We start from the raw sequence: 27,250 nt of genomic DNA, 5'->3' as shown, positions 1-27,250 counted from the left end.
AGTACACTGTTCATTCGTCTTGGGGAAGGCAAGGGTCGCCCCTCTGAAACCAACTACCATCCCGCGGTTGGAGCTGACGGCGGCTGCCTTAGCTGTGAAGGTGGATGTCATGCTGAAGAAAGAGCTTCAGTTGCTGCTATCAGATTCCAAGTTTTGGACAGACAGTACTGCCGTACTCAAGTACATAGCCAACGAGAACATCAGATTTAAAAAATTTGTGGCAAACAGGATAGCCACAATTCTGCAAGCATCAAAAGTGCATCAATGGAGCTATGTCAACACTCAGTTGAATCCTGCCGATTACGCCTCGAGGGGTCAAAGGGTGAACGCCTTCATGAGGAATGACGTCTGGATTGCTGGTCCCAGCTTCCTCAGTAAACCAGAAAGGGAGTGGCCAGACGAACCCAATCACCTGGAAGAGCTCACGGCTGAGGACCCTGAGGTGAAGAAAGGCGTACTGGTTAACGCTACCACAGTAGAAAGCACTGATGCAATGCAGCAGCTAATCCAATACTACTCTTCATGGGTACGTCTCAAGAAGGCTGTGGCATGGTTCACGCAACTCAAGCGAACCCTGGTGAACCTGTCTAGGAAGAGAAAAGAGTTGAAAGGATTGTACAGGGACGAACAACAGCTGAACAAAGAGATGTTGAGCTACAAAAAGGGTCTCAAACATACGTACTTGACTGTGGATGACCTGCAAAAAGCAGAGATCACTATTATTAGCCATTGTCAAAACGATAACTTCCAAGAGGAGATATCTGCTCTTCGGAGAAAGGACTCCATTAAGAAGAGTAGTCGAATCTTCAGACTCAATCCGCAACTGGAAGAGGGAATCCTTCGCGTTGGAGGGAGGCTCAGTCGAGCATCCATGCCAGCAGAAGCCAAGCATCCAATGATCATCCCTAAGAACCATCACGTGGCGGACTTGATTCTCCAGGATGCGCACGAGTGTTTAGGACACAGTGGACGTAATCATGTCTTGTCTCACACACACCAAAGGTACTGGATCATTGACGCTCCCTCATCAATCAGAAGAATGCTGTCTCGGTGTATTACCTGTCGAAAACAACATGGTGCATCAGGCACACAAATGATGGCAGACCTACCAAGAAACAGAGTTCTACCAAATGAACCACCCTTTACCAGAACTGGCGTGGATCTATTCGGGCCATTCAGCGTCAAACGGGGAAGAGTGTCTGTAAAAAGATATGGGGTGATATTCACCTGCCTTGCATGTCGTGCGGTCCACATAGAAATGGCAACATCATTGGAAACCGACTCCTTTATTCAAGCTCTGCGGCGCTTCATTGCGAGAAGGGGTCAAGTGAAGGAAATGAGATCCGACAAAGGGACCAACTTCGTTGGAGCCGACCATGAGCTGAGAAAGGCAATAAAGGCGTGGAATACTTCACAAATCGAGAACAGCTTGCTCCAACGTGACATCACTTGGTTATTCAATCCACCATCTGGATCCCACCACGGAGGGGTGTGGGAAAGAATCATCCGCTCCATCAGGAAGATCATGGATGCCACTTTGAGAGAACAAAGCTTGGACGAGGAAGGTCTTCAAACGTTCTTCTGTGAATGTGAAGCCATCTTGAATAGTAGGCCTATCACTACGCCTTCTAATGACATTAATGACTTGGAAGCCCTTACCCCACAGCACTTACTCTTGCTCAAGACTAACCCCAACCTACCACCGGGTGTCTTTGATAAGGATGATACTTACGCACGCAAGAGATGGAGGCAAGTCCAATACATGAGTGATCTGTTCTGGAAATGCTGGACCAAAGAATATCTGCCTCAACTCCAGAAAAGACAGAAATGGAACAATCCAGCGCGCAACTTCATCCCGGGAGATATAGTCTTGATCGTCGACGAATCAGCCCCTAGAGGATCATGGCTAATGGGAAGAATCGTGAAGACTGTGGAGGACGAACATGGAGTCGTCCGCAAGGTTCGAGTCAAGACGAAGATGAATGAACTTGAGCAGCCGATCACCAAACTGCCTGCTTCAGGAAGCAGAATGAAAAGGACTGTTAAGTACATTCAATGTTGTAATTGTTTCTAGGATAGAAAGCAATTAGGGGCCGGGTATGTAACGGCCAAAGTAGAATTCATATAGATGTGAATTACAATTTATGTTACATGGTATATATAATTTCATTTGAGTGTGTAATTTCATACAAGTAGTTTATTTCATGATTAAGATGATGAATAATATGTGGCAAGGTTAAAAGAATCAGAATTCATATGTTAAGAATTAGAACAAGAATTAGAACTGTCTCACACTTCTCAAGAATTAGAATTAGAATTCATTCAGCTATATAAGAACGGTCTCGCGCTTCTCAGGGGAGATCTCGAGAAGCCATGGAAGCGAACAGTTTTTCTTACCTGACACTCTGACTCTCTGACTCTCTGATATTGACTCACCGACTCTCTGTATCTTAGAACCTTTGTAATAGTTAAACGAGGATTAAAGTTCAACTTTCAAGACGTTTCAAGTGGATTTATTGCAAGGCACAGGGACACTGAGAGTGGAAACAGTTACTTTGGGACAGAGACTTCGTCAGCGTAAGCTATAGCACTTTTCTCAAGGTCTCACTACGAACGAGCCTCTACACGACGGTTAAAAAAAGAAAAAAAAAACCTCCGACAGGCAGAGACGCAACGCGAGTTGCTTTCTACCAAGCACCACGTCTGAATGAACCCACGTTTACCAGAACTCTACTGGTTATAAGTAAGTACAAACTGAAATAAAAACAAACTTGAAGCTGAAGAAACCCGAAACATGAACAGAAAAGCCCCGCGAACCGGAGAGACAGAGAGCTGTTCTCTGTGTGAGTGAGCAGAGCGGTGTGTGTAGGGGAGGGGCGCTGTGACGCTGTGTGAGGATTTTCATTCAGTCTGAGCACAGATATTGACTCATATTACTCGTATAATACTCGTACTCGGCAAAAGTGCTTTATCCGTACCGGATACTCGTTTCAGCCGAGTATCCGGCTCAACTCTAAAAGAAACTGTTGGCGGAACTTGTGTACATGCATTATGATCATATTTAATTCTGCATAACTTTGTTGAATAAGGACCAACAGCTTGTTGTTATGAAGGAAATGTCTAATTGTTCTTTGGAAAATTTGAAGGGCATTATTCGGCTAGAATTTGCAGTTTGAAAACTATTCTTATTTTTGTTCCTTTACCTCTCTCCTTATCTTACTCATTGTGCAGGGCACTGTTTCTGCTTGTTGGTATGTTAAAGTGATTATTTATGTAACTATGACTTGTGCAATTTAACCATCATTTGCTTGTGGGGTTTCCCCAATATGATAGTTGACAAAAGCATTGTAATGGACATGGTTAATGTTCTAATAAAAATGGTTTCGTTAGAGGAAAGGTAATTAGCCTCTCCAGTTGTATGACTTTGGGCCTGTTCACACATGGCGGTACCATGTGTTCTGGGTGATCCAATTGTCAGTAGACAGTGGTAAGTACAGGTGTGAATGGGTTCAAATGCGTCTCGAAGAAGCATTATGGCTCTGTTAACACCTGGTAATTAACATGCGTCCTGGGTGATCAGGTCACAAATGTTCACACTGACTACGTTTACATGCACGTCCAAATCGAGCTGCTGTTGGTAATCGAGCAAAGGGTCCCAGCAGGGGTGCCAGAGAAATTCAATCCTACATGCACAAGTGAAATCGGGCTATTGTGCAAGGTGCATTGTGCACCCGAGCCACACGTGGCGCTACACGCCCCATCGTGTTGGTACACTTCCGGTTGTCGTCATGAAGAAGAGCTATAGTGTTGCCAGATACTGCTGACGTATCCCAGCCCAAAACATGTTCAAATCCGCTAAAATGCACTTAAAACACCTAATCTGGCAACACTAGTAGTTCCGTGTTCAAGCTGTTAGGCTTGCTCTAACAGACTATGGCTACAAACTGTTTTGTAAGGCAACTTATTTTGCACAATAATATTTTTCTAAAGTCCATTTTTTGCTTACAAAAAAATATTTTTTTTTTGCTTACAATTTAACTTATGTCTTAATAAACACACAAAAAGTTTAGTTGTTTTGTTTTTATTGACATTCTTCAGATGTTGGACATATATACACACACAAATACAATGACTTGTTTATGTACACAATTAACAGCTATGCAACAGCTGTACAGATGTATTTGGTGATACAGTAAGTGAGCTAAATTTTAACAGTGCAAACAATGCCACAAAAAGAAAAGATTCATGCCGTTGTCATGATTCGTTGTCATGCCGACCGAGGCTGTTGTGTTTCCCGCTTGTGGTCTTGTCACTCGTCACTTCCGGAAGTAGCTCGACAACTAGCTCGATAGGGTATACATGCACAAAATAGCTCGGCAGAAATCGCATAAACTAGGTCGTGTAGCTCGATTCCGAGAAATCAAGTTCGGTTCAATTTCAGCCGAATTAAGGTGTATACATGGCATTTTGAACTTCGATTTCAGTCGAGCAACGGCAGAAATTCGATTCTCTCTATGTGCATGTAAACGCACTGACTGGCATTAGAATGCATCTGCATATGCATCTCAAGTGACCACTTGTGATCCAATCTCACTTCCCCACTCTATATGCAAACCAGACATCCCAAGTCTCCCAGAAGTTCCAGGAGTCTCCCGCATATTGATAGCGGCTCCCTGATGCCCGCAAATTACATACAATCTCACGGAATCTAGAGCAAGCAAGCAAGCTTCATTCCGAACCTATCGACCAGTCAGTCAGTGCATAGGAGCAGGAGCATCATAGCAGAGACAGAGTGCCCCAAGAAACAAAAATATAAGACACATTTTACATCAAACTACACAAAAGTGTACTCTTGTCTGGTAAGAGTAAGGAATAATGACAGTTTTGCACACTGTACTGTGTGCAATAGTGACTTTAGCATTGCCCATGGCGGGTTGAATGATTGCAAAAGACATGTTGAGGTGAGTTTAGAAGTGTCATTCATTTGCATATAATTCAGGCCTAGATGGCTTGTTGCCAAGGCTATATGAAAAGACTAATCTCCTTAGACCTGTTTAAAATTTCAATAGAATATAAATAGTAACATAAATACTATAAACATCTTAAATAAATTAATAGTCTCATCTCATTATCCTAGCCGCTTTATTCTGTTCTACAGGGTTGCAGGCAAGCTGGAGCCTATCCCAGCTGACTACGGGCGAAAGGCGGGGTACACCCTGGACTAGTCGCCAGGTCATCACAGGGCTGACACATAGACACAGACAACCATTCACACTCACATTCACACCTACGGTCAATTTAGAGTCACCAGTTAACCTAACCTGCATGTCTTTGGACTGTGGGGGAAACCGGAGCACCCGGAGGAAACCCACGCGGACACGGGGAGAACATGCAAACTCCACACAGAAAGGCCCTCGCCGGCCACGGGGCTTGAACCCGGACCTTCTTGCTGTGAGGTGACAGCGCTAACCACTACACCACCATGCCGCCCTAAATTAATGGTAATCTACATATTTAATTGTCACACTTTCGATCTATAGGCCTTTCTTATTTGTTGTACTGACTAGAGAAAAATAATTTGAATTAAGAGAATTAAGAATAACACAGGTCTATAGCATATAGAAATGATGTCTTGTGCTTTCATATCTCTTAGGGACCACAACATGTTAGAGATAACTGCAGGGAAGGCTGCTCCAATGTATCACAGTTCTTCTCATCAGAAAAGCAAAGGCTCATTGAGAAGGTTACTACAGCTGAGGTGTATTTCACATCTTTCATTGTCGAACATAACCTGCCATTCCATGTGTGTAGGCATACTGGCAAATTATTTAGGAAAATGTTTCCTGACTCTGAAATAGCAAGAAATTATGCCTGCTCCTCCACTAAGGTGGGGTTTACATTAGACCGTATCAGTGGATCATCAGATTAATGTTTTTAAAACGATTAACATGCACACAGCAACACCAATACATGATTCGCCTGCACACAGCAACGCCAATACACGGATACGCTCGGCTTCGCAGGCATCCTGCACTCCAAATCACTCCGCCCTGAACAGCGAGTGCCCTCTGGAGGGTGCGCACTCCGGCCCTGCGCAACTCACAGAGCGCGCGAGTGAAGTGCACGAGCAGTAATTCGGGACTGAGCCGCTGTGTGTGTGCTCTCAGTGCATGTCGGGCATGCGCGTCACTTACCACTTGCAAGTGGAAGGATGGCAAGCCTAAAGACAATCATAACTACACAATGGGCAGTATTTGCATCAGTATTTGCAGTATTTTCATACTTTTATACTCTTTAATGAAAGGTGATACAAGGCGGAAGTCCGCGCCGTTTTTCAGCAGTCACGTCACATGACCAATGCCAGCGAATCAGGAAGGTGGATGTCACAGTGACGTTGTCCAATGACGACGCCAGCTAGAGCTCAGCACAGCGTATCCGCGTATTCTCAATGTTTACACAGCACCGGACCAGACACGATCTGGATTGAATACGTGGACACTGGCGGATTCCCGTTTCCAGGCGTTTTAATGTAAACGGACAGTGCATCCGCGAAGAAAACGAGACAGATACGGTCTAATGTAAACTTGGCCTAAGACAGCAGCTGCGATGAACCTGGTACTGGAACCTGAATGTTCAGAGGATGTGTACAAGTTAATCCGGACAGAAAAAAGGCCATACAGTATTATGGTTGATGAAAGCAATTACATCATGTGTGAGAAGGAGTGTACCATTTTAGTCAGGTACTACAGTGAAACACAGGATAAGGTGACAGTTGGATTTGTAGACATGCCAGTATGCAATGATGCCAAAGCTGTAAACATATTCAACTGCATTGCATCATCCATGCGTGATAAAGGCCTTGAATGGTCTAATTGCATAGGTTTCAGTAGTGACAACTGCACTGTCATGATTGGAAAAAACAACTATGCTTATCAAGAGTGAAAGCACAGGCACCTCACATATACAGTGTTGGCTGTCCAACTTGGCATATACAGTGTTGGCTGTCCAGTGTTGGCTGTCCAACAACTCAGTGTTGGCTGTCCACTTGGTTAACATATGTGCCAAAACTGCTGCTAAAGAGCTGGCAGTGTCTCCTGAGGAACTGATAATTGACATCTTTTACTACTTTGACAAAAGTAGTAAAAGAAGAGAAGACCTCAAGCAGTTCCAGGACTTCTGCAATGTAGCTCAGCAGAGGGTGCAAAAGCACTGTCCTACACACTGGTTTTCTTTGGGGAAAAGTTTGGACCATCTGCTCAACCAGTGGCCAGCCTTAAGTTCTTATTTTGAATCACATAGTGAAAATCAGAAGTCCTGTGACATTCAGAGGAGGCTGACAGACCCCACTATGAAGCTTTATGCTTGTTTTCTCCACAATGTGACACAGTGCTTTGATTAAATTTAATTTGATCTTTCAAAACAAGACACCAGTTCTTTTCAAGCTAAATGACAGTGTGGAGGAACTCCTGCATGGCATAGCAAGCAGATTTATTGTGCCGAAGGTATTGAGAAAAAAGAAATTGCAGGAGATAGATGTGAGCAACCCTGAAGTTCACTGTGCAGATGAAGAAATGTTTGTTAGGTTTTTGACAAGAAGGCATTTGATGAGTGAGGAAGCACTCTCCAGTCATAAGACAAAGCAATTCTACAGAGATGCGAGAGCATTATATGTCAGAAGCTTTCAAAAAATAAAGGAAAAATTCCCAGTGAGAGATCAAATCTTGACGGATCTGTCAGTGGTCAATCCTGAGAACCATGATGATGTGACACCAGAGCAGATTTTGACTTTGGCAGAGAGATTTCCAAATGTAATGAAGGCAGATGCCAGAGAACAACTCCATTTAGAAGTCCTGGATTATGTCTCATCTAACCTGGAAGCACTGGTGCCAAATTATAAGAATTTAACAGTTGATGAGTTCTGGGAGAGGCGGCACGGTGGTGTAGTGGTTAGCGCTGTCGCCTCACAGCAAGAAGGTCCGGGTTCGAGCCCTGTGGCCGGTGAGGGCCTTTCTGTGTGGCGTTTGCATGTTCTCCCCGTGTCCGCGTGGGTTTCCTCCGGGTGCTCCGGTTTCCCCCACAGTCCAAAGACATGCAGGTTAGGTTAACTGGTGACTCTAAATTGACCGTAGGTGTGAATGTGAGTGTGAATGGTTGTCTGTGTCTATGTGTCAGCCCTGTGATGACCTGGCGACTTGTCCAGGGTGTACCCCGCCTTTCACCCATAGTCAGCTGGGATAGGCTCCAGCTTGCCTGCGACCCTGTAGAACAGGATAAAGCGGCTACAGATAATGAGATGAGATGAGATGAGTTCTGGGGGAAGCTGTCCAAAGTCACATCTGTGAGCTCAGGGCAACTGAGATTCAGGGAGCTTTGTCAGCTGATGAAGCTGCTGTTGGTGCTGCCAAATTCTAACTGTGATGTGGAAAGGGCATTCAGTATGGTGCGTCACATCAAGACAGAATTTAGGAGTCAGATGTCTCACCAAACACTTGTGAATCTGATGTCTTGCAAGATTAACAAGTTTATTGACACAGAGTGCTACGAGGTGGAGGTGTCTGGAAAATTGCTCAAATCTGCAAAGCAAGCAGCCTCTAAATACAATGAAAGCTTGCAAAAGGAACAGGCATAGAACATAGGAAAGGAAAGAGCCCTTTAGGCCTAGGCCTACATGTACAATTGCTTTCATTGTCATTCATGTAATTCATTCATTGTTCTGTTATATTCATCTGTGTTTCGGTATCTAAGTAAAGCAATGTTCTGTGGTGAAATATCTATCTATCCTGGTCATCCTTCCTTATTTATGAGGGGCAGGGTGTCCAGATTCAATCAGTAAGGAGCTTAATATATGGCACATTGTAGTTATCATAGTTTATGGGTTGGAGGCAGCTACGTAAGTCCCCAAGTCAGGGTGTCAGCTATGAATCTGAGTGAACTGAGTGAATTCAGGTGTTGTTCATCTCCAAAAGGCCACCCCAAAATCCACCAGAATGCAGGAAATCACATCAACCAAATCCAAAATTTTCTGGGGGAGTACCCCTATACCCCCGGCAATGTATTTGTCCCAAAAAAAAAAATTCCCCAAGGGGGGCCCTCCCTGAAATGAATTTTGTCAGGTTGGGTTGTCTGATGCAAATAAACACATACAGTTGCAGTCAGATGTTTACATAAATTTAGCATGGACATGAATGTCATCAAAATATTGGGCTTTCAATAATTTCTTTGAACTGTTCTTTTTCTGGGAAATAATAATTATAGATCTTTAATATAAAAATTTTAATTTATTTTAGATATTCTAACGAACGTAGCATATATGAAATCAACACTTAGATTATTAATTCAGTGGTGCTGAAAGTTCCAAAATGTCTTAATTTCCTGTTCATGCTTATGATTTATTGCAGGTGATAGCTTCTCTGTGCCAACATAAAAAGGGTTTCTTTGGCAAGTACAAATTATTCATGTAGCCACTTTGCTAAGGTTTGGAATAAAACCCAAACTGTCACCATCAGTTGAAAGGAAATTGGTTCAGATGGTCAGGAACAACCAAGAAACCACCAAGCCACAGGCCTACCATGAACTGGAAGCTGCTGGAACACCACTCGTGCGTTTACATGCACATAGAGAAAATCGAATTTCTGCCGTTGCTCGACTGAAATCGAAGTTCTAAATGCCATGGAAACACCTTAGCTAGGCTGAAATCGAACTGAACTTGATTTCTCATAATCAAGCTACACGACCTAGATTATGCGATTTTTGCCGAGCTACTTAGTGCATGTAAACGCTATCGAGCTACGTAGTCGAGCTACTTACACTGCCCCTTCCGGAAGTGACGAGTGACGAGACCACAAGCGGGAAACCCAACAGCCTCGGTCGGCATGACAACGAATCATGACAACGGCATGAATCTTTTCTTTTTGTGGCATTGTTTGCACTGTTAAAATTTAGCTCACTTACTGTATCACCAAATACATCTGTACAGCTGTTGCATAGCTGTGAATTGTGTACATAAACAAGTCACTGTATTTGTGTGTATATATGTCCAACATCTGAAGAATGTCAATAAAAACAAAACAGTTGAACTTTTTGTGTGTTTATTAAGACATACGAGTAAGTTAAATTGTAAGCAAAAAATGGACTTTAGAAAAATATTTTTTGTAAGCAAAAAAAAAAATATTTTTTTGTAAGCAAAAAATGAACTTTAGAAAAATATACAATTGTGCAAAATAAGTTGTCTTACAAAACAGTGGTCTGCACAGGACAGTTTGTAGCCATACAGTCTGTTAGAGCAAGCCTAACAGCTTGAGCACGGAACTTGTGAACACGGAACTGCCAGTGTTGCCAGATTGGGCGGTTTTAAGTGCATTTTGGCAGATTTGAACATGTTTTGGGCTGGAAAACGTCAGCAGTATCTGGCAACACTGCTGATAACTTTGTTTATACTCTTGAATAGCTCTTCTTCATTACGACAACCAGAAGTGTACCAATACAATGGGGCGTGTAGCGCCACCTGTGGCTCGGGTGCACAATGTACCTCACACAATAGCTCAATTTCCTTGTGTGCATGTAGGATTGGATTTCTCTGGCACCCCTGCTGGGACCCTTAGCTCGATTACGGACAGCAGCTCGATTTGGATGTGCATGTAAACGCACTGACTGTCACCGTCTATGGACCCTTTTCACGTGACGTCACGACAAACGCGGCCGCCATTTTGGACGTGTACTACCAGTAGTTTACCACAGCCAGCATTGAGGAATGGCAGCAAAGAAAGTTTTTACTTTCAGCAAGACTTCCATCATGCCACTATATTGTTGTGCACCTGGATGTAGTAACCATCAACAAGCAAGGCAAGGTTTATCATTTTATCGGATCCCGACGGAGAAGATGGATAGCGGCCATTAACAGATTGGCAGCCCTCGGCATACCAGCGCTTGTGTAGTGACCACTTTGTTGGAGGTAAGACGAATAAAATTAGCCAGAAAAGGCATTACATTGCTGTTAACATTTTGTGGCGGCGAGTGTGTAACCAAATAGGCTAAAATAACCCATTGTAACCTCTTTGTTCTTCTGTAGTAGCTATTGTTGACTAGCTAATGTCAACAAGTAGCTGGTAAGTTACTGTAGCAATGTTTACGTTCAGTCATTTGGATGACTGTTAAAACCTTTCAGTCTCAAGTTTTTCCTTTACTGTATTTACTAGTTTACTGTAATTATGATCCGGCAGCTATTTACACCGGATCCAGTGTAAATAGCTGCCGGAGCCAACGTCCGAGGTTCCGGAGCGCGCGCCGGCTTGCTCTCCCTCAAATTAAGCAGCGCGCGCCGGCTTGCTCTCCCTCAAATTAAGCAGCGTGCGCCGGCTTGCTCCCGGAGTGCTCCGGCCGAGGTTCCCCACAAATTAAGCAGCGCGCGCCGGCTTGCTCCCGGAGTGCTCCGGCCGAGGTTCCCCTCAAATTAAGCAGCGCGCGCCGGCTTGCTCCCGGAGTGCTCCGGCTGAGGTTCCCCTCAAATTAAGCAGCGCGCGCCGGCTTGCTCCGGAGCAAGCCAGAGCGCGCTCCGTAACCTCGGCCGGAGCACTCCTGGAGCAAGCCGGAGCGCCCTCCGGAACCTCGGCCAGAGCACTCCGGGAGCAAGCCGGAGCGCGCTCCGGAACCTCGGACGTTGGCGTGTATGTGTATGGCGATGGGTTTTTAACGATATAGGTATACAGATCATGTGGGCTGAAGTCAGGTAAAGACGAGGGCTTTGTGTACTTCCGTACGTCAGTGAACAATCCTGGTGGAAGCAGGTAAACGTCGTTCTCTAAGCCTGCTAACCTCAATTTTTGCAAATACCTCTCCCTCTGCTCGCCCTGTAAATGCCCTACATCGCTGGATAGTGAAGGTGTTTTCTGCATCTCGCTCCTTTTTCTTTTATGTTTTTCGTTTGTCGCCTTCCTCGCATTCAAACTGATTCGAGCCGAAGTCCGCTACATGTCCAAAATGGCGGTCGCGTTTACGAAGGTCACGTGACTGAAAAGGGTCCATAGTCAAGCTAGTTTTAAATTCCCATGGACTGAGAGGCTCCCATCCAAGAAAGAAACCCCTGCTCCAAAACTGACACCTTCAAGCTCAACTATAGTTTGCAGCTGACCACAAGGACAAAGAAAAAGCCTTCTAGAGGAAAGTTTTATGGTCAGGCAAGGCAAAGATTGGGTTGTTTGGCCAAAATGACCAGAGGTATTTTTAGAGGATTAAAGGTGCAGCATTCAATCCCAAGAATACTGTAACAACTGTTAAAGGAAAACAAAACCAAAAAATAAACACCGTTTGTCGATCATGGCAAGTCCCCCCCCACACACACACACACACATTTAACTTAAAAATAAAATGTTATAACAATTTATCCATTTTAAAATTGATGATATTGCTAAAATAGGCTTACCTGGATGTGCATGGAACCATTTACACTGAAACCAGATATCCACTTGTGACGTAACCAGATCACTAGTATGCCGTTTACCTTAGTAACACAAAGCCATTAAATAAAGGCTTGTAATTCTATAAAGAAATCCCTGGGTGCCACTGCTCTCTCTCTCTCTCTCTCTCTCTCTGAGTTCACTGCTTCAGTTAGTTTAAATCCAGAGAAAGAACTTCACTGTGTTGTAATGTATATGTGATAAATAAAGGTTTCTAATTCTAAAACTCTAATCTGAAATTTTCTGTAACTATGTGATTTTTAAGGGCAACAAAATTTGCCCGGCCGGGCTCAGCCCGAAGAGGTGACGTGGGCCCGACCTCCTGTGGGTTCACCACCCACAGAGGTAGCAGTAGGGGTTTGGTGCAGTGTGGATTGGGTGGCAGTCGAAGGCAGGGGCCTCGACGACCTGATCCCCGGACACAGCGGCTGGCTGTTGGGACATGGAATGTCACTTCGCTGGGGGGAAGGAGCCTGAGCTTGTGCGGGAGGTTGAGAGGTACCGGCTAGAGATAGTCGGGCTCACCTCCACGCACAGCTTGGGCTCTGGAACCCAGCTCCTCGAGAGGGGCTGGACTTTCCACTTCTCTGGAGTCGCCCGTGGTGAGCGGCGGCGGGCTGGTGTGGGCTTCCTTATAGCTCCCCAGCTCAGCCGCCATGTGTTGGAGTTTACCCCAGTGAACGAGAGGGTCGCCTCTCTGCGCCTTCGGATTGGGGAGAGGGCTCTTGCTGTTGTTTGTGCCTACGGGCCAAATAGCAGTATAGAGTATCCGGCCTTCTTGGAGTCCCTGGGAGAGGTACTGAGGGGTGCTCAGACTGGGGACTCCATTGTGCTACTGGGGGACTTCAATGCTCACGTGGGCGATGACAGTGACACCTGGAGGGGCGTGGTTGGGAGGAACGGCCTCCCCGATCTGAACCCGAGTGGTGTTTTGTTATTGGACTTCTGTGCTAGTCACAGTTTGTCCATAACGAACACCATGTTCGAGCATAGGGGTGTCCATAAGTGCACGTGGCACCAGGACACCTTAGGTCGGAGGTCGATGATCGACTTTGTAGTCGTGTCATCTGATCTCCGACCCTATGTCTTGGACACTCGGGTGAAGAGAGGGGCCGAGTTGTCAACTGATCACCACCTGGTGGTGAGTTGGATCCGCTGGTGGAGGAGGAAGCTGGACAGACCTGGCAGGCCCAAACGTATGGTGAGGGTCTGCTGGGAACGTCTGGCCGAGCACTCTGTTGGGGAGGTCTTTAACTCCCACCTCCGGGAGAGCTTTTCCCAGCTTCCGAGGGAGGCGGGGGACATTGAGTCTGAGTGGACCATGTTCTCTACCTCCATTGTGGACGCAGCTGTTCGGAGCTGTGGCCGCAAGGTCTCCGGTGCCTGTCGTGGCGGCAATCCCCGAACCCGGTGGTGGACACCGGAAGTAAGGGATGCCGTCAAGCTGAAGAAGGAGTCCTATCGGGCCATGTTGACCTCCGGGACTCCTGAGGCAGCCGACGGGTATCGGCAGGCCAGGCGTGCTGCAGCTCGGGCAGTTGCGGAGGCAAAAACTCGGAACTGGGAGGAGTTCGGGGAGGCCATGGAGAAGGACTATCGGTCGGCCTCGAAGAAATTCTGGCAAACCGTCCGGCGCCTCAGGAGGGGGAAGCAGTACTCTGCCAACACTGTTTACAGTGCGGGTGGGGAGCTGTTGACCTCGACTGGGGACATTGTCGGGCGGTGGAAGGAATACTTTGAGGATCTCCTCAATCCCACCGTCATGTCTTCCACTGAGGAGACTGAGGCTGATGACTCAGAGGTGGACTCGTCCATTACCCAAGCCGAAGTCACTGAGGTGGTTTGCAAGCTCCTCGGTGGCAAGGCACCGGGGGTGGATGAGATCCGCCCTGAGTATCTCAAGTCTCTGGATGTTGTGGGGCTGTCTTGGTTGACACGCCTCTGCAACATCGCGTGGTGGTCGGGGACAGTGCCTCTGGAGTGGCAGACTGGGGTGGTGGTCCCTCTTTTTAAGAAAGGGGACCGGAGAGTGTGCTCCAATTATAGGGGAATCACACTTCTCAGCCTCCCAGGGAAAGTTTACTCCAGGGTACTGGAGAGGAGAATTCGACCAATAGTCGAACCTCGGATCCAGGAGGAACAATGCGGTTTTCGTCCTGGTCGCGGAACACTGGACCAGCTCTATACCCTTCATAGGGTGCTCGAGGGTTCATGGGAGTTTGCCCAACCAGTCCACATGTGCTTTGTGGATCTGGAGAAGGCATTCGACCGTGTCCCCCGTGGTATTCTGTGGGGGGTGCTTCAGGAGTATGGGGTTCGGGGCTCTTTGCTAAGGGCTGTCCGGTCCCTGTACGAACGGAGCAGGAGTCTGGTTCGCATTGCCGGCAGTAAGTCAGACCTGTTCCCAGTGCATGTTGGACTTTGTCAGGGCTGCCCTTTGTCACTGGTTCTGTTCATAATTTTTATGGACAGAATTTCTAGGCGCAGCCAGGGGCCGGAAGGAATCCTGTTTGGGAACCACAGGATTTCATCTCTGCTTTTTGCGGATGATGTTGTCCTGTTGGCTTCTTCAAACCAGGACCTTCAGCATGCACTGGGGCGGTTTGCAGTCAAGTGTGAAGCGGCTGGGATGAGAATCAGCACCTCCAAGTCTGAGGCCATGGTTCTCGACCGGAAAAGGGTGGCTTGCCCTCTCCAGGTTGGTGGAGAAGTCCTGCCTCAAGTGGAGGAGTTTAAGTATCTCGGGATCTTGTTCACGAGTGAGGGAAGGATGGAGCGTGAGATCGACAGGCGGATCGGTGCAGCCTCCGCAGTGATGCGGTTGCTTTACCGGTCCGTCGTGGTGAAGAAGGAGCTGAGCCAAAAGGCGAAGCTCTCAATTTACCGGTCGATCTACGTTCCGACTCTCACCTATGGTCATGAGCTTTGGGTAATGACAGAAAGAACAAGATCGCGGATACAAGCAGCTGAAATGAGTTTCCTTCGCAGGGTGGCTGGGCGCTCCCTTAGAGATAGGGTGAGAAGCACAGTCACTCGGGAGGAGCTCGGAGTAGAGCCGCTGCTCCTCCACATCGAGAGGAACCAGCTGAGGTGGCTCGGGCATCTTTTTCGGATGCCTCCTGGACGCCTCCCTGGGGAGGTGTTCCAGGCATGTCCCCCCGGGAGGAGGCCCCGGGGAAGACCCAGGACACGCTGGAGGGACTATGTCTCTCAGCTGGCCTGGGAACGCCTCGGTGTTCTTCCCGAGGAGCTGGCCGAGGTGTCTGGGGAAAGGGAAGTTTGGGCTTCCATGCTTAGACTGCTGCCTCCGCGACCCGGTCCTGGATAAGCGGAAGAAGACGAGACGAGACAAAATTTGCGAATCAGCAGACTTCACTTTTATGGAGTCTGAATCTTACTCAGCTAGATAACACACATGCAGTACTGACATACTAGTAAACTATTCTTGCCATCTAAAAATATTTTTCTCAATGAATAAAAATTAATGAAAGCATGTCACATAAAAACACAAGGAAAATTAAAATTTTTGAAAAAAAAAACTCAAAACAACCACACTGAGTAGCTGGCGATGGAGTGTTTATAGAAGCTTTGCACAGTCATGTGACCCCCCCCCCAATAGCAATCTAACTACGCCATGACAGGAGACACACTTGTAGTGCTTCATTCAGACAAGTTAGTTGGTGTTGATCTATATGAGAAGGTTTTGTTGCATTTTTGGATGTGCAAATCGTTTTGAATGAAACAAAGACATCAGATTTTTTTTTAATTTACCAAAAGTAATTCATCATCAGGAGGAAAAAGCTAGAGAGATTTCAAAATGTAGAAGGGAGAAATGGCTCACAAACATTCGTCGGGACTCAGTGTCAAACGGAGAGGTCAAATCCCTATGGTATATTCACTTCATTTCCACAAAGGTAAGAATTTTAAAAAATTATTTCAGAACTGTAGCAAGGTGCTCATTCTTATCCAACGAAGTGAACATGAGCGTCAACACAGCAGCTCAGCAGAACCTAACCTTCACCGAGACTTAAAAAGTGCATTTACAAATAAATATATTACGTTCATTATGTCTTCTTCTTTAAATCAAAATAATTAGTTTTCTTTTGTTTCAGACATGTAAAAGCTTTTTACCTTTACCTGACATGTTTCGACGGTGTAACTTCCATCTTCATCAGAGGGTCATCATCAGGTGACCCTCTGATGAAGACGGAAGTTACACCGTCGAAACATGTCAGGTAAAGGTAAAAAGCTTTTACATGTCTGAAACAAAAGAAAACTAATTATTTTGAAGTGCATTTACATTCGGGGATCCTTTGGAGCATGTTCTGTACACACTTGGGACCAAGTCATTATGGGAAACACCCAATACAGATTTGAATGCAATCAGCACACGCATATAAGGATGCTGTTTTCACAGAGACTTTGCAAGTATTCTATCAGGTATGCGGCAATAGACTGATCTAAGTGCAGGGAGAGTGTTTATTAGCAGGTGCCTTATTTACAAAACAAAACTGAAAGCAGAGTCATAAATATGACTAGAAATGAACATGACAGTGATAATGATAATACTTTGAAAAGTCTCTGTGTCCTTATATGTGCATGTTGATTGCGCTCAAATCAGCATCAGGTGTTTCCCATAATGATTGGGTCCCAAGAGCACTCACAACATGCGCCGAAGGATCCTCAAATGTAAGTGCACTTTTTAAGTCTTGCTGAAGGTTAGGCTGCCAAGCCACCGTGTTACTCATGTTCACGTCACTGTATAAAAATGAGCACCTTGCTGCAATTCAGATTTTTTTTTTGAGTTCTTACCTTCATGGAAATTAAGTGAGTATACCATAGGGTTTTTGAGCTCTCCATTCGACACCAAGTCCCACTGAATGTTTGCAAGCCATTTTTCCCTTCTACATTTAGAAATTTCTTAGTTCTTTTCCCCTCCTGATCAAATACTTGTGGTAAATTTTAAAAAACGATGCCTTTGTTTCATTAAGAATGATTTGCACACCCCAAAGTGCAGCAAAACCTTCCCATACAAATCAATAACAACTAATTCGTCTGAATGAAGCACTACAAATGTGCCTTCTGTCATGGTGGCATAGGTAACATTGCTATGGGGGTCACATGATGGAGCAAAGCCTCTATAGACCCTTTCAGTCACGTGACCTTCGTAAACGCGACCGCCATTTTGGACATGTAGTGGACTTCGTCTCGAATCGGTTTGAATGAGAGGAAGGCGACAAACGAAAAACATAAAAGAAAAAGGAGAGAGATGCAGAAAACACCTTCACTATCCAGCGACGTAGGGCATTTACAGGGCGAGCAGAGGGAGAGGTATTTGCAAAAATTGAGGTTAGCAGGCTTAGAGAACGACGTTTACCTGCTTCCACCAGGATTGTTCACTGACATACGGAAGTACACAAAGCCCTCGTCTTTACCTGACTTCGGCCCACATGATCTGTATACCTATGTCGTTAAAAACCCATCGCCATACACAGGTATTGATCTGAAAGCGTATAAGAGTTTGGATGCCTACAAATATTTTGTGTCAGGCTGGGTAACATCAGTGGGTCGTCCCTGGAGCCGGTGGTCGCCATCTTATTACAGCTAAGGTTTGTTCACATTTTCATTTACTTTCGGTCCTCAGGATAAACAAAATGTTATTAAATATCATTGAAATAACTTCTTAATCTGTTGAGACATGGCCCGTTATAAATTTGCTGTTACCAGGCAATGACCAAGAACTGTATTATTAGGGTCGGTGTCTGTGTTGTAGCAGTGTACTAGCAGCTACCGTAGCTGTTAGCACTAGCTAATGTCAACAATATAGTAGCTAGTATGTTACTGTCTCAAGTTTTTCCTTTACTGTATTTACTAGTTTACTGTAATTATGATCCGGCAGCTATTTACACCGGATCCAGTGTAAATAGCTGCCGGAGCCAACGTCCAAGGTTCCGGAGCGCGCTCCGGCTTGCTCCCCCTCAAATTAAGCCCTGTACAGGTAAATAGCTGCCGGAGCCAACGTCCGAGGTTCCGGAGCGTGCTCCGGCTTGCTCCCCCTCAAATTAAGCCCATTCCGGAGCGCGCTCCAGAACCTCGGACGTTGGCTCCGGCAGCTATTTACACTGGATCCGGTGTAAATAGCTGCCGGATCATAATTACAGTAAACTAGTAAATACAGTAAAGGAAAAACTTGAGACTGAAAGGTTTTAACAGTCATCCAAATGACTGAACGTAAACATTGCTACAGTAACATACTAGCTACTATGTTGTTGACATTAGCTAGTCAACAATAGCTACTACAGAAGAACAAAGAGGTTACAATGGGTTATTTTAACCTATTTGGTTACACACTCGCCGCCACAGAATGTTAACAGCAATGTAATGCCTTTTCTGGCTAATTTTATTCGTCTTACCTCCAACAAAGTGGTCACTACACAAGCGTTGGTATGCCGAGGGCTGCCAATCTTTCCTGTTAATGGCCGCTATCCATCTTCTCTGTCGGGATCCGATAAAATGATAAACCTTGCCTTGTTTGTTGATGGTTACTACATCCAGGTGCACAACAATATAGTGGCATGATGGAAGTCTTGCTGAAAGTAAAAACTTTCTATGCTGCCATTCCTCAGTGTTGGCTGTGGTAAACTACTGGTAGTACATGTCCAAAATGGCAGCCGCGTTTGTCGTGACGTCACGTGAAAAGGGTCTATAGTCAGCAAAAGGCTCCCAAAGACTGGGTATGTGTGCACTCACTATTATATATATATAATACTGACAGAAATCTATAATCTATCATTGAAGCAGTAAACACACACACATACATACACACATATATATATATATATATATATATATATATATAAAATATATGTGTGTATGTATGTATGTGTGTGTGTTTACTGCTTCAATGATCAGGCTTATTTTTACAGCCAAATGCTTGACATTCGGGCATCTTTAGGGTTGTTTAGGTCATGTGGTGGGTAAGTGACATCACAATCAGACATCAGCGCAGGATATTTGAGCCTCAGAGAGAGTAAGATGTAAGCATCCAGGGAAATTTTATTTTAAAAGAAAAACAAATCTATACATGGTATACAGGTACAAATATGAACAAGTGAACACTCAAACATCTTGTATGGATATTTTCTGTCGGTATAAAGGAGTTTATTTTTTGGTTTTGTTTTCCTTTAAGCAACTATTAAGCATGATTCAACAAAGTGGATGGAATAATGAAGATAGAAGTCTACCTCAAAATTCTTCAGCATAACCTCAAACCATCAGCTAGATCAGGGGTCATCAAACTACGGCCCGCTGGCCGACTCCGGCCCGCCACCCCCCCTTTGACCGGCCCCCCAGCCCCTCTGACCCCCACCACTTGAACCGGCCCGATGAGGCAATCCCCAAAAGTGGTCATGGCCTATTTTTTTAAATTGCTTTTTGGCAAATAATAACATGTCTGCATTAGGCTTGGGAAGATTCACCGATGCACATCGGAAAATCGATACGACCTGTTAAGATGCAGTTGCATCGATTTGCAAACGTCGCATCGGAAAAAAACGCACATAAACTCACGATGCATCGTATCTAAACTGTCTGCATCGATATAAACCAATTAATATCTTAATTTAATACATATAATGAATAAATTATAACATAACAGTTTAGAAAAGGGTCTGGTATTTCTGGGTTTCATCTCTCTATCTCTCTCCTACTCAAGTCTCGGCTCAAGTCTCGCGCGAATAGGCGGGTCCAACCTAGCTTTCGAATAGGATAGAGGCGGAAAGTCAGCCAGATAGCGGTTAACATGGAGGAAGACAAAACAGACATTGTTCATTCGGTGGTGGGTTTCAAGTCTAACGTATGGAAAGATTTCGGGTTCTACAAGCGAGGGGGAGAGCTGGACAAGACAACGGCCATATGTAAACTCTGCCGTTCCAGAGAGACCTGTAAGCACTTTATGTTGTACTTCCTGTGTTTCAAAATAAAAGGCACAGCTTTAATGCTTCAAGTGCCATAACTTGAACTACTCTGTATTCCATGGTGCACTTTTCTTCTGCATTGCATCATATCGAATCGCATCATATCGCACTGGACCGCATTGTATTAGAATTAAATCATACTGTATCGCACCGTATCGCAGCATGCGGGAGAATTGTATCGCATCTTAGCACTGGCAATTTCATTAATCTTGAATGTATCGAATCGTTGGCAGTGTATCGAGATGCGTATCGTATCGCTTTGATTATGAAGATTCCCATCCCTAGTCTGCATCTTGTATTTTGTTGATTTTATAAATTAAAATTGATATTTGGTTATAAAATGAACTATTCATATTTTCCAAATTTTCGTCATATGCTCGCGATCAAGCAGTGACAGGCAGCTCACGCACAGAGAACTGTCAGTCTTCAGGACAGCAAAATGGCTAGCGGTAAGCAAAAAGTTGACAGAGAGTGCTGAGTTTTTAAAGAACAGTGGACCACCGATTATTTTTTCGTTCAGTGTAAGGACCGTGCAGTTTGTCTTGTATGTAAAGAAAGTGTGTCGGTTTTCAAAGAATATAATTTGCATCCTCACTATGAAACCCACCACAAAGAGTATGCTAGTTTGCGAGGGCAAACAAGAGAAGACAGGATTTGGAGGATGAAATGCGGACTGGCTGCACAACAGAATGTATTCCTTCGCCAAACCCGGATCAACCAGGCTGCTGTCTGAGCTAGCTATAAGGTAGCTCACCTACTAGCTACCCATGGAAAGCCATTTACTGATGGGGACTTTGTTAAAGTATGCATGCTTGCTGTGGCCGAGGAGGTGTGTCCCGACAAGAAGGATGCGCTCAACGCAGTGTCTCTCCGCACCTACTATGACCAGGCGAACCGAAGATTTGGGGGACGACGTGTATGACCAGCTGAATGAGAAAGCGTCAGAATTCAGGTTTTTTGCTTTGGCCATAGATGAGAGCAATGACGTGCAGGACACAGCACAACTGCTGTGATCTATTGCTCACATTATTATAATTTCACTGTTTTTTAAAATGTATTTATTTTATAGGCCTATTTATTTGACCTTTATGAAGTGCTGTACACAATTATTATTAATATTATTAATAATATCAACAGGCCTACCTACAATTTATAATTTTCCACTCACCTTTGCCAGTGTCAATCACCTCAACTAGGCAGATGTTTCTTACCTTGACAGCTTTGATGTTATTTTTATTAGAATATAAATAAATGGAATATCTGTAGTATTTCAAATTAAAACAAAGTGTGAAGACTCGATTAGTACTTTTGCAAACCACTAGTAAAGATAAACAAATATGTGCCAGGAATCAAGTGTTGATATAGTAGTGGCGATATAGTAGTGGGGATGGCTGTGCCAGGCTAGTAATCTCTACTACACAATGAGGCCTGCTGGTGGTCATATTTGTCTGGGTCATACAATTCTATGTTATATAGCTGACCCGACCCCGGCCCCCCATCACAGTCAGGAACAACAATGTGGCCCCCAGAGAAAAAAGTTTGGTGACCCCTGAGCTAGATGGTTGAAATTTGGGGGGTTGGATGTTCCAACAGGACAATGACCTGAAATGCATCAAAGCTGGTCGTGGAATGGAAAAACAGGCTAACATTAAGCCTCTGGAATAGACTCCCCAAACTCCTGACCTCAACATTATCAAAGATATGTGGACATACTTGAACTGTACTAATTTTGTCAAGAAGAGTGGTTCAATGTCCAACCAGGATTATGCCAGAAGCATGTGGATGGTCAAGGTGAAACTTGCTAAGGGACATTCCAGAAGAAATAATGTATGTAATCTGAATGCAAGTATTCACAGCAGATGCATTCATAATGCCTGGTGTGAAATGCATCTTGGCTGTCCACTTATGATCAGATCAGAAGTAGTCACATTACAGCATAGCTTTGCATATCACAGCTTGTTAGCTTGTCAAAGTGGGTCATAGATTCAGGCATGATGCAGCACCCCTCAAGCAGAAAGGGCTAAGGCCTTGCTCAAGGGCCCACCAATGGCAGCTTGGTGGTGCTAAGGCATGACCTTCTGATCAGTAACCCATTAGTCTTAGCAGTTGAGTCACCACTGCCACTTGAGACAGCTCTTAATACCAGATGTGAACAGGGCCTTAAAGGTTTGAATCATTGCTTAATTTTGCCCATTTTCTGAAAGAGTGCTAATAAGTCTGGAGTTATGACTATATGACCACAATTACTACAAAAAAATAATAAATAAACACACACAAAAAATTGGCTCGTGTGAGTAAATCCAGTTATAATGAACAAAAGAAAACCAGAATTTAATCATAAGTACATTAGTACATTATGTAAATCTTATGTTTGAGAATCTCACTTCTCATTTCACTGGTGTCATGAAATAATTTGTTAAAACATCCAAAAGCATCTTAAAATGTCAAACTTCAATGGATGCATTTTTTTTCCATTTAGAAAGAATCTATTCTATGTTTAAACATTCATTGTTATATTATCGTTGAGAAAACTAACATGACTTCAGTTTAACTGTAATAAATGCTGCCAATGCTCTGGAAGTGGCAGTCATTAGATGACATTTTACTTTTTTTCACATTTACATTACCTTTTTAAAAATGTACATCATTTTACTTTTCGTAATGTAAAACAATTAGTGACTTAAATTTTACATTAAATGATGATCTGTATTACTTATCACACTTTTATGGCCATTATTCCGCTCATTACTAAAATTATATAGTCATCTTACTTTCTTTCACAATGATAAGGTAAAGGCCATGGACAGAATCATGTCAAAAATTAATCAGTCACAGAAACAAACATTAGGCATTATTCATCAAAGTTGCACTGGAATGAGTATGAACAAATCTGTCTAATGCATGAAACACATCAAAAATGAGCAGTGATTTGAGCACAATTAATGAATCAGCTTCAGCTGTGTGGAAACAAGCCTCTGCCTAACAACCATAAGACATTCTCCAGTTTAACTTCATATACATCAAATTTATATTAAACAATTTTTGCAGGTTGTGGTAGTGATTGAGTAAAAGGAAATAATTTAATAGATTGTTCAATATCCAAGGAAGTAGATCCTTCAGGGAACATTTCATCTTAAGTGAAACTGAGTTAAAGATATCTATGGTAGCAGCAAAGACAAATGCCTGTTTTTTTGTTTTTGTTTTTTAAACAAAGCTGTCAAAGAGGAAAATCAAATAGAAAACGAAACAATTTTCCAACCTCAACTGCAAATATTTATGTTTTATTTGTGATGACATTTTAAATAAATTTAGTATTTGAATAGGTCAGATTCAGCTGCAGTCATATTTAATTAACTTTTCATTCATTTCATTTTTTGTTGGTATTAACAAGCCCAAAGTGTGCCAAGAAAACATTTCCCACACCATTACACCACCTCCACAAGCCAGGACTGTTGACATAAGGCAGGTTGGTCCATGGATTCATGCTATTGGTGCCAAATTCTGACCCTATCATCTGTGTGCCTCAGCAGAAACTGAGATTCATCAGAGCAGGCTATGTTTTTCCAGTCTTCAATTGTCCAGTTTTGATGAGACTGTCACAACTGCAGCCTCAGCTTTCTGTTCTTGGCTGATAGAAGGGGAATTGGACATGGTCTTCTGCTGTTGTAGCCCGTCCACCTCAAAGTTCAAATGCATTGTGCATTCTAAGATGCTTTTCTGCTCACTATAATTGTACAGAATGGTCATCTATGTTACTGTAGCTTTTCTCTCAGCTTATCCAAGGAGAAAATCCCAGGAGATCAGCATTTATAGAAATACCCAAATCAGCCTGTTTGGTACCAACAATCATGTCATGGTCAAAATCACGGAGATCACGTTTCCCCAATTCTAATGTTTGATGTGAACATTAACTGAAGCTGCAGGCCCATATCTGCATGATTTTATGCACTGCAGCCACATGATTAGCTGATTAGATAATTGCATGAATGAGGAGGTATACAGGTTTTCCTAATAAACTGTTCATTGAGTGTATGCTGCCTCTTGTACCTACTCAACTGAGCTATAAAATATCCAGATGTACATTCTGAATCACGTATACAAATTACACGTTAACACTAAACCACATTACCTAGATTTTAGTATATTTTAGAGGTTTCTGTGCACCATTGTTTTATTTATTATTTTTATTGTTTGTATTGCTTGAATTAATGTACTTTATGTAATTCTTGATAATTTTGAATTATTTTCATTATTTTACTGGAAATCAAGTATGTTTCTGGCTATTCTCAAATTTACACACACTGATCACATGAGAGTTTGATTGTACAGACACATTAAAGACAAAATTGATTGCAAAACTGTCAGTGGAAGGCTTGTGTTATGATTGGATTTAACCAACTTTGATGAATAAGGACCATTGTTTTTAAGCTTTCAAATAAACTCAGAAAGTGTACCTTTTTGGCCATTCAATTTCTAATTCAGAGCATAATGTAATTGATAAAAAGATTGAAAGTGAAAATTTGAAAGAGAATGCCCTGATGGGTTCTTCATTTTTGCCAATAAAATTTATTTCACCTCTTTCTCACAGATTTAGGGACTTCCATTGTTTTATGTTTGGTAGCAGGGATATTCTCCCCATCTTCAATCATCTTTTTGGCTACCTTGGGACTACAGTTGGCTTTCTTGGCTGTTTGAGGGCTGCTTGACCCTTTCTTCTGAAGCTGTGGGCTGGATGAATCAGCAAGACCCGCCCTACGAGACAGCATTGGACTCCTGGATGTCTTTAACTTTGACTGCTGCAAAGAATCAATCGTTGTCAGGGCCTTCAGGCCCAGCAACCCACAGTAGTAGTTGCACTGATGTTGGATGACAAATTGTTCCAATATCTTTGGGGCGCCTTCATCTGTGAGACTCTGATAGCTGTAGTAAACAAATAATTAAATAAGCATAAAACATCCATAACATACTGTAGAATATAATATAGTACAATATATAGACAAACCCTTTGGACTTGGTGGCAATCTTAACATTTGTGATCTTTGTATCTACACCTGAAACAGACCAAATAATGTGTTAGTTTAGCAGTTTTAAAACTATGATCAAACAATTACAGAGATCCACAATCCAGCAAACTTTGGAGTTCCACCTTTAGCCCCCTTACAAAAAAGAAGTTTATTCAAGTGTGCTTCTAGTATACTTCTTTTAAACTAAAATGAGAGTATGCTTTCAGTTTACTTTTTATTTACTTATCAGATATATACTTAAAGTTATACATAAGTATACTTGCCTTATACTGAAAAGCATAGCCTATAAAATACTTCATAGCCTATAAAATACTTTTTTTCACACAAATTGGCTTCTTTGTGATATACGGCAGCATGTTTTAACAAAACACTTAAGTTGTCTACTGGTAGTGTGCATGAAGTAAGGGTCAGGGCTAGAAAGCTAATAGTATACTAGAAGGGTATTTGCAGTATACTTCAAAACTAAAAAGTGGACTAGGTGTATATAACCAGTAACTAATAGTATATTTCCAATATGCTATAAAGTATACTTTTATAAACTAAAAAGTGGACTAGAAGTGTGTAACGAGTAAACCAATAGTATATTGGAAATATACTACAAAGTATACTTTAGTAAACTAAAAAGTGGACTAGAAGTATAAAACAAGGAAACTCATAGTATATTTCCAGTATACTATGAAGTATGCTTTTGTAAACTAAAGAGTGGACTACAAGTATAGAACTAGTAAACTATTAGTATACAAGTTTACTTGTGGTATACTTGCAGTACAAAATAAAAAATACTAGTTGTATACTCAAAGTTTACTTCTCTTAGACTTAAAGTATACTTTTGATAAACTAAAAGTGGGCCAGTTTAGTCCCAAGAAGTATTAGATTAGTTTACTTACAAGTATACTGTAAGTACATTGGTATCAGTATATTTGGTACACAAAAGTATACTTAAGGAAATATACCTTACTTAAGTATACTTAATAAAATGAACTTGAAGTATACTTTTTGATAAGGGCTAACAAACCAATATAAGATCTTCATACGAATATCAGGGTAAGGTGTCTTTAGGGTTGGAACTATATTCTGCAGGAAGTTAAAGGAACAGTCCACCGTACTTCCATAATGAAATATGCTCTTATCTGAATTGAGACGAGCTGCTCCGTACCTATCCGAGCTTTGCGCGACCTCCCAGTCAGTCAGACGCAGTCAGACGCGCTGTCACTACTGTTAGCAATGTAGCTAGGCTCAGTATGGCTAATGGTATTTTTGGGGGCTGTAGTTAGATGCAACCAAACTCTTCCGCGTTTTTCCTGTTTACATAGGTTTATATGACCAGTGATATGAAACAAGTTCAGTTACACAAATTGAAACGTAGCGATTTTCTATGTTATGGAAAGTCCGCACTATAATGACAGGCATACTAACACCTTCTGCGCGCTTCGGCAGCGCATTGATACGGAGTTCAGAGATCAATGCGCTGCCGAAGCGCGCAGAAGGTGTTAGTATGCCTGTCATTATAGTGCGGACTTTCCATAGCATAGAAAATCGCTACGTTTCAATTTGTGTAACTGAACTTGTTTCATATCACTGGTCATATAAACCTGTGTAAACTGGAAAAACGCGGAAGAGTTTGGTCACATCTAACTACAGCCCCAAAAAATACCATTGGCCATACTGAGCCTAGCTACATTGCTAACAGGAGTGACAGCGCGTCTGACTGTGTCTGACTGACTGGGAGGTCGCGCAAAGCTCGGATAGGTACGGAGCAGCTCGTCTCAATTCAGATAAGAGCATATTTCATTATGGA

General features: G+C 43.2%; 1 protein-coding gene across 5 annotated transcripts in view; it reads right to left on the bottom strand.

Annotated features, from left to right (window-relative positions):
- Positions 1 to 27,250, bottom strand: part of alpk3a (alpha-kinase 3a) — a 247,404-nt gene that overhangs the window by 12,234 nt on the left and 207,920 nt on the right. For 4 of the 5 annotated variants that reach the window (XM_060924004.1, XM_060924005.1, XM_060924007.1 and 1 more), the window contains 2 exons: positions 25,431 to 25,479; positions 23,725 to 25,348 (listed from right to left, as the gene is read on the bottom strand). In XM_060924004.1, the coding sequence (XP_060779987.1) occupies positions 25,000 to 25,348; positions 25,431 to 25,479 (398 nt within the window). In that variant the 3' untranslated portion in view covers positions 23,725 to 24,999. Of the gene's footprint in view, positions 1 to 23,724; positions 25,349 to 25,430; positions 25,480 to 27,250 lie in introns of those variants that run through there. The other variant, XM_060924006.1, reaches the window with a different exon arrangement.

The sequence above is a fragment of the Neoarius graeffei genome, chromosome 6 (genome assembly GCF_027579695.1).
Source record: "Neoarius graeffei isolate fNeoGra1 chromosome 6, fNeoGra1.pri, whole genome shotgun sequence".
In the NCBI taxonomy this organism is placed as follows: Eukaryota; Metazoa; Chordata; class Actinopteri; order Siluriformes; family Ariidae; genus Neoarius; species Neoarius graeffei.
Note: the sequence above shows the minus strand (reverse complement) of the source record. Positions and strands in the feature narration are given on the sequence as shown.